Below are 17,228 nucleotides of genomic sequence, written 5' to 3'. Positions count from 1 at the left end.
CATTCCATAGCGCTGTACATATGATAAGCGGTGCACATACATAATACAGACAATTGCACTCATCATAAACAAGACAAGTTACAAACTGGTACAGAAGGAGAGAGGGCATATTCTGCATCTACTCTAAGTAATAAACCCTGATTTGGCCACTGCCTCTGGCTGTTACAGCTTTACTGCATCTGGAGGCAATTTGTATTCTCCATATCGATTCTGAAATTGAAATAACATATATTACCTGTTGTATGGACTGCTCTGTATTATATGCAGTGTCTTTTATGCGGCAACATATATTGATAAATGCTGTTTTGCTGAAGGACAGGACTGGCATTGGCATTAAATAGTGAATTTCTGTTAATGTTATGTGTAGAGAAACCATTACCTCTCTAGAGTAAACCTCATGTCCATAGGGATTTTAACTATTTAGTAATCAGGAAAAATGTAATGGTTAAAGAGTATATCACTTTTGGGACCCCTAAAAATCAGATGATGACATCATGGAGAGCAGCCTGAATAAGCAGTGCATGTCACTCATTGAAATCATGTCTTTGCACAGACGTTGCAGTGTGGCGCAGCATTCTTCTCTGATTGGTGGGAGTACCCTCTCTATGAAAATACCTTGTAGGGCATGTCAAAAGGAGTTGTCTTAACCAGACTTACGCCAGAAAGCATAGATTTCTGTTTTTGGAGCAAGAACCTCCCAAGAAAATTCTTAAAGTGTCGCTGAGCTCTCAAAAAACTTTTGATAAGTCATAGTGTCATATCAAAGGTATTGATCGATGGCGGTCTGAAGACTGAGACCTCCACTGACCTCTAGAACAAGGAGAGAGATGCGCTCACATAGTGCACTCTCTCTCACTCATGCAAGAGACGGGCTCAATAGAAAGACTGAGAGCCCGTCTTGATGCAGTGAGGAGAGAGTGCGCAATATTGGAGCGCTTCTCTCTCCTCGTTCTAGCGCTTAGTGGGGGTCTCAGCACTCGTTCCTCCACCAATCAAAACCTTTGTTATGTCACTATGACACGTTTGTTTGTTTTTTGAAAGCTCAGTGACCCTTTAAACTACCTTCAAGTCTTATAAAAGTTTACAAGTAGAACCAGACGCTGTAGCCGCCAAATGTAAAATTGTACAAAATAGAGATTTCTTGTCTGCCAAAATACTTGAAAAGAATTGACATGACATACCTTCTTTCAGTCCCAAAGAACTTGCAATAGGGTCATTATGTTTTATCCCAGCACAACAACACTCCATTGTCATCGTTCAAGGTCAGCAGATCAGAAAATGCTTCCAGGGCGTCCGGTGAGGAGCACCTTATTGTTGTTTTCCAATATATAACTCTGAAAGAATAAGAGAGTAGAGATCAAGATATTTCAATTGGACATAGGATGGGTTCTTGTATCTTCTAGAAACTGAATAGGATAATATACTAATGTGCTAGTGACAGAAGCAGTGGTTACTCTGCAATGTATTTCGTGCAAGTAAAAGTCCTTCCAACTATAGATTGTGTAACCTTTTACACAAAATGTTCACACTTAGGGTATGGTCACATGCTCAGGTTTCCTGACGCAATTTTGGAAGCCAAAATCAGAAGTGAATTTAAAAAAGAGAAATCTTATCGGTCCTTTTTACTTTCTCTACTTTTATGATCCACTTCTGAATTTGGTGTCCAAAATGGCATTGAGAAACCTAAACATGTTGTGCCCGTACCCTAAAGCATACTGAATATATTTCAGTCTAACCATCTGCCTTTTACAGTACTCATATGTTTTGGCTATGATGTATTATGTTGAAAAATGATCAGCCAACAAATTCTGTTCCTTTCTATGGGAATCAACTAGTGCAGCAGTCAGCAACCTTCGGCACTCCAGATGTGTTGAAACTACGACTCCCAGCATGCTCCATTCACTTTTATGGGAGTCCTGAAAATAGCTAAGCAAGTGTGCATGCTGGGAGTCGTAGTTTCACCACAGCTGGAGTGCCGAAGGTTGCTGATCCCTGAACTAGTGGATGCCAATGTGTACCAGTCTTGTATCAACTATCAGATCAGTAGTATGATCTTATTCTGTTTAATCAGCAGGTGACAGACTAAATTGATGCAAGCAAATGTGATTTTTTTCATTAGTTGACATCACTCACAGAGCAAAAAGGGAACCTAATCAAATCAATAGTTAAAAGGTGACAAGAACATTGCAAATCCTCACCTACCAGTGTCAGGCTGGTGTATGGGTCACACCTAAAGAACAAAGGGTGAAATTTATTGTGCACTCTTAATAATTGACAACAATCTCAATCCAAAGCAGATGGGCCTAGGATCAACTAATCATAAAGTTAGTGTTCCGTTTAGACTGGCTGTCAAGACCTGCACCAGCTGGTTCACGGGGGTTCAAGCTGGGTGATAAATCTGGTGCAGCGAGAGGTACTACCACTAACTAATACTAACTATTGGTTGGCTTACTTGGAGACAGATTTTTACGCCAGAATTATGGCATAATTTTGGTGCAAAATGGCACAACATAACCCTAACCCCATCCCTTTCTAGTGAAGCCACACCTGCTTTCTGATAAACCCCACCCCCTTTGTTGAGCGTGTAGGAAAAAACCCAAAGCAGATGGGCCTAGATTATCTAATCATAAAGATAGCGTTAGTTTAGACTGGCTGTCTACACCTGCACCAGATGGATCACAGGGACTCACGCTGGATTTTAAATTTGGTGCAAGGATAGGCACTAACTAACTAACTAATACTAATTATTGGTTGGCTTTCTCAGAGACAGATTTTTATGCCAGAATTGTTGCACAATTTTGGTGCAAAATGGCACATCTTAGACCCTATCGCTTTCCTGTGAAGCCATACCTGCTTTCTGCTAAACCCCACCCCGTTTGTTGAGTGTGTAGGGAAAAAGTGTAGGACCCTAGATGCACCAACCTGAACTACCTTTTTAAACAGATTTTTGGCACAGACACATTAGTAAATCTTGTTTATCATGTATAAATGTAAAGAACTACTAGTAGCAATCAAAAATATGTATGAAAATTATTTTGAATACATTTAGAACTAGGTACATGGAATGGGGGTAGACACCCTATTGAAGGACAATAAAGGGGATCTTTGAGACCGGAACCCTTTCGACACTTAACACCAGCACTCCAGCGCTGAGCTCCATTCTCCAGAAGTGCTGTCTACACGCATGTCACCCATATAGACCAATCAATGGCATCATTGATTGTCTGGCAGCAGTGACGAACATGTAGATGGCATGTCACAGTTTTGGTCCAGCAGGGACCAGACGCGGAAGAGAAGGGAGTTTGGTGCTGGAACCAGAGCACTGGTGACAGGTGAGTCTATTTTTTTTAATCCTTGCACTCTACTGGCACATATGAAAAAAGGAGTTCCTGGTCTCAGAGGAATACTTAAGGCTAGGTCTACTTGGCGACACTGGTCACTGCTGGATTATTTGCGACTCACGTTCCGATCCCATTGATTTGTATGGGATCACTGCTACTCTGTAATTTTGGCCACAGCAGCTTTTGCGGCACCTGAGGGGTTTATTGTGCGGATCACAGCCCCCTGTAAGAGATCGGGTGCTGCCAGGCAGCAGGGGGCAGTTATGTACACAGTACTCAGTATATTCTAACTTGAAGCATCCCGATCACTATGGGAACGCCTCTGTGTTAGAATATACTGTCGGATCTGAGTTTTCACGATCTAACTCAAATCCGATGGTATATTCTAACCTAGAGGCGTTCCCATGGTGATGGGGATGCTTCAAGTTAAAATATACCATCGGATTGGAGAAAACTCTGAACCGATGGTATATTAATAGGGACTCCTGACTTTACATTGAAAGTCAATGGGGGACGGATCCGTTTGCAATTGCACCATATTGTGTCAACGTCAAACGGATCCGTCCCCACTGACTTGCATTGTAAGTCAGGACGGATCCGTTTGGCTCCGCACGGCCAGGCGGACACCAAAACACTGCAAGCTGCGTTTTGGTGTCCGCCTCCAGAGCGGAATGGAGGTGGAACGGAGCCAAACTGATGCATTCTGAACAGATCCTTATCCATTCAGAATGCATTGGGAATGAACGGATCAGTTCGGGGCCGCTTGTGAGAGCCCTCAAACGGAGCTAACAAGCGGAACCCCAAACGCAAGTGTGAAAGTAGCTACCTGTGACTTGTCGCTAAGGTTTTACACAGTTGTCATATGAAGCAACAGCATATTTTGAGATATAATCACAGAAAAAGGTATGTGCGTGATGTGTCAAACTTAAGCATCTAGCATAACATAGCAGTTACCTTAAACTATGTATATATACAGTACTCACCATTTTGCATACAATGTCACACTTTCATGCTATGCAGGATCTTCTCACATATCTATCAAAACAAAGGTAAATTCCTTAGATCAAATTATCAGATAAACACAGACTTAAATGTCATGATACAATGTAGCAGCACACACTGTGAAATATGCAGCCCCCCGACAGTTAGGTCTGCAAATGTAGCAAGCAGTGAAGTAGGTGAAAGCCATGGACCACTGTGCATGCTGGTTTGTGTTTTAGCAGCATTTTTATGTAGTGGTAAAAATGCCATTAAAGAACATGAAAACACCTTTAAAAACCTATGTATTAACCCACCCTAAGGCATCTTTCACACAGTCAGTATTTGGTCAGTATTTCTGCATCACTATTTGCAAGCCAAAATAAGTTTCTTATTTCTCTAGTATTTCTATTATACCTTTGTAGGTCCCCACTTTTGTTTTTGACTTACAAATATTGACCGTGTGAAATAGGCCTAAGGGTGGTTTCATGCCACATCTTTTTTTTTTTTAAATAGACCTATATAGGAACAAAAAAAGTTTCACTGCGGAGAGGACTCCAGCATAACGTAAACCGGAAGGATCCATTATGCAGGCCATAGACTTCTATTATGACGGAATAAATAACGGAATGCCTCTAAAGGCATTCTGTTATGCATTCCGTCAAGGAATTGCGTTAGGGTCCGTGGTAACGGAATCCATAACGCAATTCAGTAAATACCACAACCCGAACACGAACTTCAAAATATGAAATTCGCTCATCCCTAATACTGACATTAACCCCTTCACTGGCTTAGACCACCAGGCCCACCAGTTTTACTGACATTATACCCTTTACTTACTGGGTTGGTAGAAGTGCAAGCTGAACTTGCATGGGGCCCATGTAAACATTGCATTACAGTCACATCACAGGGTAATATTCATTCCTGAGCTGGTCTAAAATGTCCTCCTTGTAACGGGGTGCCGAAGGCACACTCGGTCTCCCATCAGCCGCAGACCTGCTGCTTAGCTTCGGGAGCGAGGATCTGCGTTTGACCTCGTTCCCAGGGTGGCTTTGCTAGCTGGGAGGCTCCCTGCTCCTAGGTCTGCCTTGAGCACCGAGCTGATCACTCGGTGCTCGACTGGTCGGTCTGTCGGTCATGTGACGCTGGCCACGTCACATGACCCTCACTCCACACTATAAATACAGGCAGCCTGCTGGCCACAGGTTGCCTGTTAATTTTAGGTTCCTGGCGTTTGTTGGATACCTGTATACTTACCTGATCCTGTTCCCTGACAATCCTTTGCCTGCTCCTCCTGTACTGAGCATCCCTCCTGATATTTTGACCTCGGCTTCCATCTGACTATTCTTTGCGGACTCCTTTGGTACTTCTGGACTCTCCTGGTATTTATGATCCCGGCTTCTCCTGACCATTCTTTGCTTATCCCCCTGTACTGTGTTGTCCTCTTGGTTTTGACCCGGTCCGTTCACTATCCGTTATCTGTCTTGTCTGTCCTTCCCGCACGTATCCTAAGTTAGGGACTGCCATCCAGTTGTCCCGTCATCAGGACTCGTCAGGCAAGTAGGCAGGGCCAGGGGTGAGGGTGGAGCACAGTGGTCACTATCCTCCCCCCTGTGTGTGTGTGTGTACGTGACCGTTACACTCCTGACTTAGTTTTCCTCTTTTTTTTATTAGCACTATATGAACCTTATAAAATAAAGCTGATTTATGGAAGCACATCTTTCAGACTATAATCTTGGTGACAACTTGAAAGCGGTAATCTGTAAAATGACCACTATACTTTGTCAAAGTTCAAACACTGTGATCTTTGTGATGTTATTGTCTCATAACAAATGTAATTGGTGTCCTTATGACAAAAGGCGTCTTTTAAACTCTGAATAATAGGGTGTTGGGAATACTTGTATCTTATCCCTCCAAGATGAAATAGCACACTTACCTCCTGCTCTAACTTGATTTTAGATTGTCAAAGCAGTTTTAGGAGGATATTGCTCATTATTTGTCAACTATATTATAAAACAGTTGTTCCACTACTCAAAAATCACATAACTGTGACCCACAAGAATACTATATAGCCCACTCATCATATTGTCTAGCCATTGAACCTACATCATACTTTCTATATTTTACTTAATATCAATCATCTAGCAGATATTTGCCGATCCCTAAAATCTATGACTAGTCCCACCATCCATCTCCTATGTCTGACTGTCAAAATAATTGCAAGTCCATAATTCAAATACATTGTCTTGCTCAAAGAAGGTCTTCACCTTTAAAGGGGTTATATTTGATCACCTTAAAGGGGTTTTCTGAGTGTTTTATACTAATAAGGCTGGGTTGACATCACATTTCTGCCCTACATTTAGAAAAAAAAAAAGGATCCAAAACATAGTACACTACGTTTTTTCATCCCGCAGAGTCCAGTAAAAGAAAAAGTATACTTTTTTTTACAATGCAACTCCATGGTGACAGATGCCATGTATGGCACCCGTCAAAGCATCCATTTAACGTATACGCTTTTTTCTATACATTAAACATAAGACAAAACCGTGATGTGAACCCTAGCCTAACCTATCCGTCATCAGTATCTGATCGGCGGGGGTCTGACACTCGGTACCCCCGCCATTCAGCTGTTTGAGCAGGCACTGCAGCCTTCTCTCTGCTCCCCAAGCACAGTGCCATACATTTTATAGTGCCTGTGCTTGGTATCACAGCTCAGCCCCTTTCACTTGAATGGGACTGAGCTGCACCCAGGCCACACGAGAAGGCCATGGCACTCACTGGAGTGCTGTTGCCTCCTCAAGCACTGGTCAGATAAAACAGTTGGAAAACCCCTTTAAAGGGTCTGCTTTATTTAAAAAAAATAGCGCCATGTGATGTGTAAGTAAATGGAGCAGAGCTGTAATACATAGACAAACTAGCACTAGCACAATTTCTGGACAAAATGAAGGCCCTTTTTTATGCTTGCTCTCAGAAACAATCTCATATTTCTATTAAAGGGGTACTCCCATATTGACCTCTCATGGCTTAGATGCGTATAACCAGAGTAAGCTCAGGGCAGGGAGGGCAGAGTTTTGGAAACATTTGAACCAGCTGTGCGCTGCTGCTTCCGTAACTCCCATAGGAGTAGCTCAACAAATACACTCCTTTTACCGGAAATAGTGTAACTTGCTGTGCTATGCTATTTGCATAGCTCCTATTCACTGCTGTGGGAGTTATGGAAACAGAAGAACACAGCCAACTTGGATGTTTCCGCAACTCTGGGCATCCCCAGCCGGACCTTACACAGGTTAGTCCTTTCTCGGCCATGAAAGGTCAGGATGAGAATACTCTTTCAAATCCTCTTCAAACACTCGTTATGCCTATTTCAAGTCAAAGCCATGTAGTTTCCCTACTGGGGCAGAGGAAGAGGTGATATTTCAAATTAATAATTGTCTGGCCTACAATTTTATGGATATGAGTCTAAAATGTGAAGTTGAAGAACAATGGAGGGTTGGGCTGGCCAATGAAACCTTGGGTGGGTCTAAGCTCTGACACAATAATGAGCCCCTTATAAAACATGGTACCTAGGCTCTGGCAGAACATAATTTGGAGTTGACCTTGGAACCAATAACCACCAGATATCTTAATGATCAATAACCGTATTTATGATAGGTCCTGAATGTGCAATGATGACAAAAATGCCTTAAAAGTGATTGTGCATATGCCCTGTATACACAGAGGGTGGGCCCTAAGAATAATTTCCTCTGGTGCACCCAAGGAAATTCAGTCTGACGCTGGGACAATCAGTACAACCAACATGATTGTTTTAACTTCCTCTCCATCACTGGATAGCTGATATTTTACCAGGACAAAAGCTATAGGGGATGCAGAGGCAGAAGTCATACCTAGGGAATGGTGCCTGAGGGGGTGCAAAGGCCCATCTGTCACAAAAGAAGACATCAGTGTCATAAATGGCACATGGTAGGTGGGGGCCCTGTTGCAGATTCTGCACTAGGGCCAGGAGCTTTAAGTTCCACCATTGTGGTCTACTGTACTGTACGTTTGCAATGCATGATGAGTTTCTAAAAATATATTCTGGTTTTATTTTTAAAGCTCTGTGCTCTGACACATTACATTCTTTATTACTTGAAGTATAAGATACACCTTAACTTGAGGACATTTCTCTCCCAGCTTGTACACATAAAGTAAAGCCTGTGCAAAAATGTAACACAACCACATTCCTGAAGCTTCACAAAATGTCAACCTGTGATTAAAAAAACATGAACACACTCAGTCCCGAAGCAATAATTTCAGACAGCTTGCTTCTGCTGGGGCTGAGCGGTACAGAAGACACAGTGGCCCCTGGAGTCAAAAGCTTGGTACCATTAATTTGGCTTATGCTTAGAGATATCAGATGGGGTGTACTTTACATTCAATAGATAGATAGATAGATAGATAGATATGTAGCAAGCCGCTGAGGAGGATGGGAGCTCTAGTGGCCCTGATGAGATGATGTGTTGTGTCACTGGACACTCCCTCATTCCGTCACTCCCTGGGGTTTGGTGCAGTAAATAAGTCATGTCAAGGAACCAGGCAAAGATTATAGTGCAATGAACACCTTTCTTTTACTGAGTGCAAAAACAAAAAAGCAGCACATCCAGTAGCAGTTCATACAAAGTGCAATTTCTCCTCAAATATAATGGGGTATGCTGGAAATGTGGCAGAAAATGATACTCAGAGGTTTGCTAGCTGACAATATTTCTCTCCTTATTGCCTTCCAGCTGTACTCTGGCACCTGTGGCTGTGGGTGTCCACTGTATGATGCCAGCTTCTAGCTATGACTGTCCTGAACTGTTGTGGTGGTGTCTTAATGTGTTTCCCCTCACCTTGCATCAGAATCTGTATAACTTGATTGCTTGATGACTCTGCTGACAATAATATGCCATATTTTACAGATCTTCTGTAGCCTAGAACCCTGCAGGCTCTCTGGAGTAGTCGTCTTCCCAGGTGAGCTGACTCTGTGGTTCTCACGGCCCAGAGGAGTGGCAGCTGGATCGCATGCTCCCTCACTCCCCACTCTCTTCCACACTTTCCCCAAACTTTCTCTGCCCCTCTCTTGGTAGGAAGTTGGACCAACTCACTCCTACTAAGAGGGAAGAAATGGGATAGTAAGTCCCATTCCTTTTGCCAACCACTGCCAACTGTACTACATCTGCTAGTGTACAAAGTGTATAGCATGAAGTGTGACACAACATGAACATTACAAAAGCGTTACATTACAAACCTTTGCAGTTCCCCCAAGTCTGGGGTACTGTAGATAGATAGATAGATAGATAGATAGATAGATAGATAGATAGATAGATAGATAGATAGATAGATAGATAGTCAAGGTAGAATATAAGTAATATAAGTATGTCAGACAATACATTCTTAATTTATTCTCATTCAGAATAAAAATTGTATTATGATGAAAGCAGAATGAATATTCAGGACCAGAGTGTTATTAAAGATCCAGTAATTCACCAGGAATCCAGTTTTAGTCTGTGACGCAATAACTTTGTTTTATTGCAAGATGCCATCAAGTATCTACTTTACATTAAGTCCTATGATTTTATTACTATGTATTTTACATTACAAATACTAAGGGATTAGTGGTGCTATTTGGTGCTATTTCTTGACATGACACATGCCAAATGGACACTCTTTTGGCATCTGACAAGTGGATGGAGCCCCATGCATATATTCATCAAATGAATAGGGTGAACAGATCATTATCTCAACTACAATTATTACCAATAATACTTGATCAGTGGTAGCCTGACCTCTTGGGCCTCTATCTGCACAATGAAGGAGTGCAGCTCCTACAAAATATATGACATATATGACACAAAATATATGACATATTCAGTCCTGAATAAATAATGGTAAGACAGTGGAGCAACATAAATGTCAACCTTATTTTCTTCTATTGACTAAATCAAGTCGAGGTGTAAAGGGGTTGTTGGGGCAAAGGTTAGGACCCCAGGGGTTGTTGGCCCTTTAATAATTTGTGTACAGTATTGGCTTTAGTGGCCATCAATTTTTGATCAGTGGGGGTCTGATCTCTTGGACCCCCACCAATCAGCCCAGTGTAGGCACAGAGGCTCATCCTTATGAGTGGTTATTCCTAGTAATAAAGCTTGTATCACCACTAGAAAGGGACTAGGTGCAGTACCAGAGCTGCACTCCTTCATTGTGCAGATAGAGGCCCAGGAGGTCAGGCTACCACTGATCAAGTATTATTGGCCTATCAGTGTTAAAGTCATGGAAAATTCCTTTAAAGGAAATCTGTCACCAGAATAATCGCTATTGAAGTAAAGCCATGGCCCCTAATAGCACTTAGTACCTAATTTCTAGATGTGCCTTTGTTTCAGCAATAGATGTTTTCTATCTTCTGAAAATCCAGTTTATTTGGTATGCAAATGAGTCAGTAAGGTGCCCAGAGGGGCATCATTCTTGCAGGAAGGAGCCCAGGCACGCCTCCCTCTAGTGCCCAAGCTCGCCCTCATGCTGGAATCAGGGAAAAGTAGGGCAGAGTTATAGCTTGAATGTGATGTCCGCTACTGACAGACACATCAATAACTGCATGAAATGATTGCTCATGCCTGCCCACTACAGTAGAGGTTGCTGAAAGGTAATAATTGTAGTTGAGATAATGATCTGTTCACCCTATTCATTTGATGAATATATGCATGGGGCTCCATCCACTTGTCAGATGCCAAAAGAGTGTCTATTTGGCATGTGTCATGTCAGTATACAGTGGTATACCTTATTTTAAACTATATGGAATAGCATAGTTGACTACACTATTCCATCCAGAGCCATCCAGTAAAAACTCTGTCTATCCCACCCCTTAGCTAAGCAACAGCATCAGTAACAGTATGTGCTTCTGTTCTGTTCGCCTGTCCAGTTCTTGCCAGCCTTTGGCGGGGACTTTGTCAAAGACTGGCACAGGCCTCGTTATAAATTAGGTGCACCTCAGGCAGTTTGTGCACCTGGAGTGAAAACGATGCCAGTTCCTGGGGTAGTTTTCACTCCTCTGTTACGCCTGTTTTCAGGTTTAAATTTAAAGGGTAACTGTCAGGTTTTCATCAAAAAATCAATTTTAGGGAATGTTACTGCTGCAACAGCATTATGCATAAAGCAATCTTTAGTTTCTTCACATACCACTGTTTTCCTTGAGTTTTTCCCTTAGTTACGACTGTTTAAACATTTACAATATGAGGATCTTCTCAAGATGGCTCCTCTGCCAGTTCTGGGGCCAAAACTGCTTTACTTCACTTCCCATACACACTTGCTGCTCCCTGCAAGCCAATCAAAGACACGCCTCCTCATTCTGAAGCCTAATGCATGGAATGCAATGTGAAGGACCTCCCCTCTGTCTTCTGTTTATACTACAGGGAAGACAGACAAGCCATAGCAACAGTCTTTTAAGGGAGCAATGGAAAGGGACAGAGGACATTAATGAAAGCTGTTATTATAAGGTCATTCCAGATCTTTTGACAATCTTTGAGTGACTAACTCAGGTATATATGCCTAGCAAATAAAAAAATATATGACAGATACCCTTTAAGTAAATTTGCTGGGCTGATGTCCCAGCCCCGATCCACCCCTGCCTCTCCCTCACCACTCCAAAGTGGCTGCAAATGACTTATTTAAGCCAAAAATTGGCATGGTTGTTGTTAATAAATGACCTCCTGTACCTCTGATCTGTGTCCGTTGTCATGTCTGACATGATCCTGCCTGGGTTCCTGCTGTATTCAGTCTATGTTACCCTGCTCATTTGGCCTCAGTTTAATTCTGTTTGTGTTTTACGTAGTTGTCCATTCTGCAGTTTCCAGCCTGCTTGTGTTTGTGCGCTATCTGGTCCAGAAACCTGCATTCTAGTCTTTCTGCCTGTTCAGACCATGTGTTATATAATCCTCCCTGGGTTCCTGCTGTATTCAGTCTATGTTATTCTGCTCATCTGGCCTCAGTTTAGTTCAGTTTGTGTTTTAGTTGTCTAGTCTGGTGTTTAAAGCCTGCTAGTTTTTTTGTCAAATCTGTATCTGGATCCCAGGGCCCTGTATTATAGTCTTTGTGCCTGTTCAGACCATGTCTTAAGTTTTGGTGCGTTTTCTAGTTCCTGAGCCTCCTGTTGCTTGCACCAGAGTTCCTGATTCTGGGGAGTCAGCTGCCAAGTACACTGGGACCATCCCAGGAGGTAGACATTCAGTTGCTCCCTGCAGCGAACCCCACATGCCTGTATAGGGTTAAAGGGTGAAAACTAGGGGAGTGCCGTAATATCACCCTTAGGCCTCTTTCATACGGGCGTTGCGGGAAAATGTGCGGGTGCGTTGCAGGAACATGCACGATTTTTCTGTGCGAGTGAAAAACATTGTAATGCGTTTTGCACTCGCGTGAGAAAAATCGGCATGTTTGGGATCGGTGTTCTGTAGATTGTATTATTTTCCCTTATAACCATGTTATAAGGGAAAATAATGATGATCGGGTCTCCATCCCGATCGTCTCCTAGCAACCATGCGTGAAAATCGCACTGCATCCGCACTTGCTTGCGGATGCTTCCGATTTTCACGCAACCCCATTCATTTCTATGGGGCCTGCGTTACGTGAAAAATGCACAAAATAGAGCATGCTGCGATTTTCACGCAACGCACAAGTGATGCGTGAAAATCACCGCTCATGTGAACAGCCCCATAGAAATGAATGGGTCGGGATTCAGTGCGGGTGCAATGCATTCAACTCACGCATCGCATCCGCGCGGAATACTCGCCCGTGTGAAAGGGGCCTTAGGGTTTAGCCCAGCATCAAACCGGTTACTTGGCACAGTGGTTCTACAACCACTGATCCATAACACTCTGTATAGGTCTATGTCTGTATATGTCCTATTGTGACAAATATGGAGATACACTTTAACTCAGATACAACCTAGATCATAACCTATATTCTTCTAATTAAAGCCAATGACTAAGTGTGTTTAAAAGTAGAAAAATGTAATACTATGTAATTATAGAAAAATGTGTTTTACCTTTATGTAACTATTACACTACAAGTACTCAATTTTTTTCCAGTTACAAATCAAGGGTTAACAGCCAAACCAAACTCAATATTTATGGCCCTGATTCTGTAGTTTACAGAAACACCCCATATGTGGTCGTAAACCGCTGTACAGGCACACGGCAGGGCGCAGAAGGAAAGGAATGCCATACGGTTTTTGGAAGGCAGGTTTTGCTGGACTGTTTTTATTTTTTACACCATGTCCAATTGGAAGCCCCCCGATGCACCCCTAGAGTAGAAACTCCATAAAAGTGACCCCATCTAAGAAACTACATCCTTCAAGGTATTCAAAACTGATTTTTACAAACGTCGTTAACCGTTTAGTGTTCCACAAGAATTAATGGAAAATAGAGATACAATTTCAAAATTTCACTTTTTTGGCAGATTTTCCATTTTAATCCAATTGTCCCAGTAACAAAGCAAGGGTTAACAGCCAAACAAAACTCAATATTTATGGCCCTGATTCTGTAGTTTACAGAAACACCCCATATGTGGTCGTAAACAGCTGTACGGGCACACGGCAGGGTGCAGAAGGAAAGGAATGCCATACGGTTTTTGGAAGGCAGATTTTGCTGGACTGTTTTTTTTGACACCATGTCCCATTTGAAGCCCCCCTGATGCACCCCTAGAGTAGAAACTCCAAAAAAGTCCAGCCTGGATAGGTCATCAATATGAGATTGGCGGGGATCAGAAACTCTGCACCCCTTCCGATCAGCTGTTTGAAGATAAGGCAGCAGTTCATTTTTATAGGATGGTTCTGTGGTATTCACTTGAACAGAAGGAGCAGTCCCATAGAAATAAATGGGGCAGGTAAACAGAGCAGAGAAAGCATATCTCATATGAACACTGCCTTCTCTTCAAACAGCTGATCGGCGGGGGTGCCAGGAGTAGGACCCCCGCCAATCTGATATTGATGATCTGTAGTAAAAAGAGGACAACCCCTTTAACAGTAGGAGTACAGGAGGGAAGGGGTTATGTTGAAAATTTGGCGTGGGGGGGCTGTTTCAATTTTTAGCTCCGGCAGCAAAAAGGCTAGGTGCACCCCTGCCCCATAGCACGGAGGGAAGGGTTGGGGGGGGGGGGGGGGCCCAAAAGCTGAACTCTTGCACCAGGGCCCATGAGCCTTTAGCTAAGCCCCTGGTTGGATTACTATCACTATTACTAAGTGAGGGGCCGCACATGCATGAGACGCTACACTGCCACACGTCTCCAAGAGAGGACGCTGGACAACACAAAGCTATTGACATCCCTATCTCCATGGTAACGGAACAGGCGACAGCAGCTGCAGCTCTAAATGGACGAGTCATGAAGTCATTGGGCATGTCGTGAGAAAGGTGAGAAATGACAGATGTGTGAGGCGGCAGAGCCAGGACTGCGGGTTGTGGAAGTCAAATTAGCTTTTAGACGCCAGCCTGGGCTGGGAGGACAGCTTCCTGTCATTCGGGGGCCTGCTGATGTTTCAGGAGAAGCTGCCGTGCAGAGTGGAGAGCGGCTTCCCGCCCTGGGCTTCCTGGAAAAAGGGGGAGACAGCGACAACATGCCTCAGGTGACTCCCACAACGTACAGTGCCACCCACATCCCTGAGGTGACCCCTACAACATGCAGTGACCCCCACAACATGCACTTCCCCCCCATCTCCAAGAGGAGACCCCCCCCACATCCCTGAGGTGACCACCCCACAGGTCGAGGGGTGAAGCCGGGGCGGGGGCACAGAAGGGCCACACAAAATGTGCCTGTATGGGGCCCTGAAATTCCTGATTGCAGCTCTGCCATGCACCCCCCACCGATCAGCTGTTCCCTGCAGCCTCTGGCAGCGGAACTAGTCCTCTGAATGGAACAGGAAGCATGCTGTAATGGCCATGCTAACTTACTACAGCTCAGCTCCCATTCACTTCAATGGTAGCTGAGATGCAGTAACCCAGCATGGTCATTGTGCTTCCTGTTCCTTTCTAACTACTAGTTCTAGCTGTAGGGAACAGTTCATCAGTGGGGGTGCAGGGTGTCGGACCCTAACCGATCATTCACAGATTACTCTACTGTACCTGTATTATGTATTGAATTTGATTTCCCTGTTGGTGCTCTTCTCTACTACCTTAAATTCTCCTCCTCTTATACCATAAGGGATGGTCAGTTCCTGTTCCATTCCAAGTACTAGTTCTAGGTCCGGCGGCTGCAGGGAACAGCTGATCAGTGGGGGTGTGGAGTGTCAAACAGTCATCCATAGGATATTAATGACCTATCCTGAGGATAGATCATCAATATCAGGACTCTGGATAACCCCTTTAACCTGGCGGTCAATTTCAGTTGTATCTTAGAGAAATGGTCTCCAACCTGTGGTTCTCCAGCTGTTGCAAAACTACACCTTCTAGCATAATGCACAGGAATGCTGGGTGTTGTAGTGTCACAACAGATAGATATCTACAGGTTGAGGGGGCACAACGTTAGAAACTGATATTCAATGAAAACCTTTATGGGCAAGGTGGTTAATGGTAGTGAAATGCCCTTTGTACTAGCACCTTCACTGATTACAGTCTGCTCCGCACCGCACCTGTATTCTACACTGAGTTTGATTTCCCCACTGTTCTTCTCTGATCAATTAAATATCCCCCCATCATCAGGAATGATAAAAATAAGAGAATTTTATTAGGAAATTACTGATGGTTTAGTTTCACAATATTTAGCTTAAAGAGGACTTGTCACCAATCTGTCAGCACCAGGAGAAGCCAAGCAGATTGATGTATATTTTTGTGGGAAAACATTCAGTAAAACTTGTAATTTATACATTTATATCTCTGCTTTTTTTTCTACCTCCTGTGAACAGCTATTGGTACAGGGGGAGGTGTTATCAGTGATTGATAGCATTGTGTGTATACAGAGATAGCGGTCAGTCACTCCTCCCTCCTGTACCGATAGCACTTCACAGAGCTGCAGATGTAAATGTAAAAATTACAAGTTTTACTGAATCTTTTCCCACAAATATATACCAATCTGCCCAGCTTCTCATGCTCTATAACATACTGCTTTCAAAATTGCATTGCATTTTTTGGGTGACAGGTCCTCTTTAAATGGATCCAAAATGAATATAAACATGGGTACAGATACGACCTATTCAAAGTGTTAGGCTTCATGCACACCACCGTAAGTGTTTTGCTGTCTTCAGACCACGGATCCGCAAAACACAGATACCAGCATCACAGTGCGGACCCATTGACTTTAATGCGTCCGCATGTTGTGGCGAAGCATAGGACATGCACAACACAGTGCGGTCGCACAGATGGGGAGGCACACAGAAGCCCTTCCACATGCTTCCGCATCCGTATGGCTGCGCCGCAAATATTAGGACATGTCCTATACTTCGCCGGAACATGCGGTCCACGAACCCACTGAAGTCAATGGGTCCGCACCGTGATGTGGCGTGCACATGGCCGCTATCCGTGTTTTGCAGATCCGCAGTTTGAACACTTATGGTCATGCTCATAGCTACGTACTCGAGCAAACATACCGTGAAACAGACCAGTGTTGGCAGCAGTCTGAAAAAAAGATTCCTTGTACATTCTATAGGAAAAAATTGATCAAAAGAAATCACAGGCGCACCCCACCTGAAATGCAGTCAAACCAGACAGACTGCTTTCACTAAAAATGAAGCCAAATGTTCCACATGCCAAGATACTTGTTAAGAGAATACAGCATAACGGGTACATAATATAAGGGGCAAAGTAAAAACAGATACAAACTCATTCAGATTAGAGCTATTAGACGTGTATTATAAATTGTACATACCAGATGAGGCTGTACAAAAAGGAGGAATTTATGAAGTGTCTGCTACTAGCTGAT

General features: G+C 43.4%; 1 protein-coding gene across 1 annotated transcript in view; it reads right to left on the bottom strand.

Annotated features, from left to right (window-relative positions):
• The window catches only part of LOC120998763 (neuroblast differentiation-associated protein AHNAK-like), a 36,805-nt gene that overhangs the window by 11,674 nt on the left and 7,903 nt on the right, over positions 1-17,228 (bottom strand). Inside the window, exons 2-3 of the mRNA XM_040429585.1 lie at positions 4,325-4,376; positions 1,182-1,334 (exon numbers count right to left, since the gene is read on the bottom strand). Of these exons, the coding sequence (XP_040285519.1) occupies positions 1,182-1,254 (73 nt within the window). The 5' untranslated portion in view covers positions 1,255-1,334; positions 4,325-4,376. The remainder of the gene's footprint in view (positions 1-1,181; positions 1,335-4,324; positions 4,377-17,228) is intronic.

The sequence above is a fragment of the Bufo bufo genome, chromosome 4, assembly GCF_905171765.1.
Source record: "Bufo bufo chromosome 4, aBufBuf1.1, whole genome shotgun sequence".
Lineage (NCBI taxonomy): Eukaryota > Metazoa > Chordata > Amphibia > Anura > Bufonidae > Bufo > Bufo bufo.
Note: the sequence above shows the minus strand (reverse complement) of the source record. Positions and strands in the feature narration are given on the sequence as shown.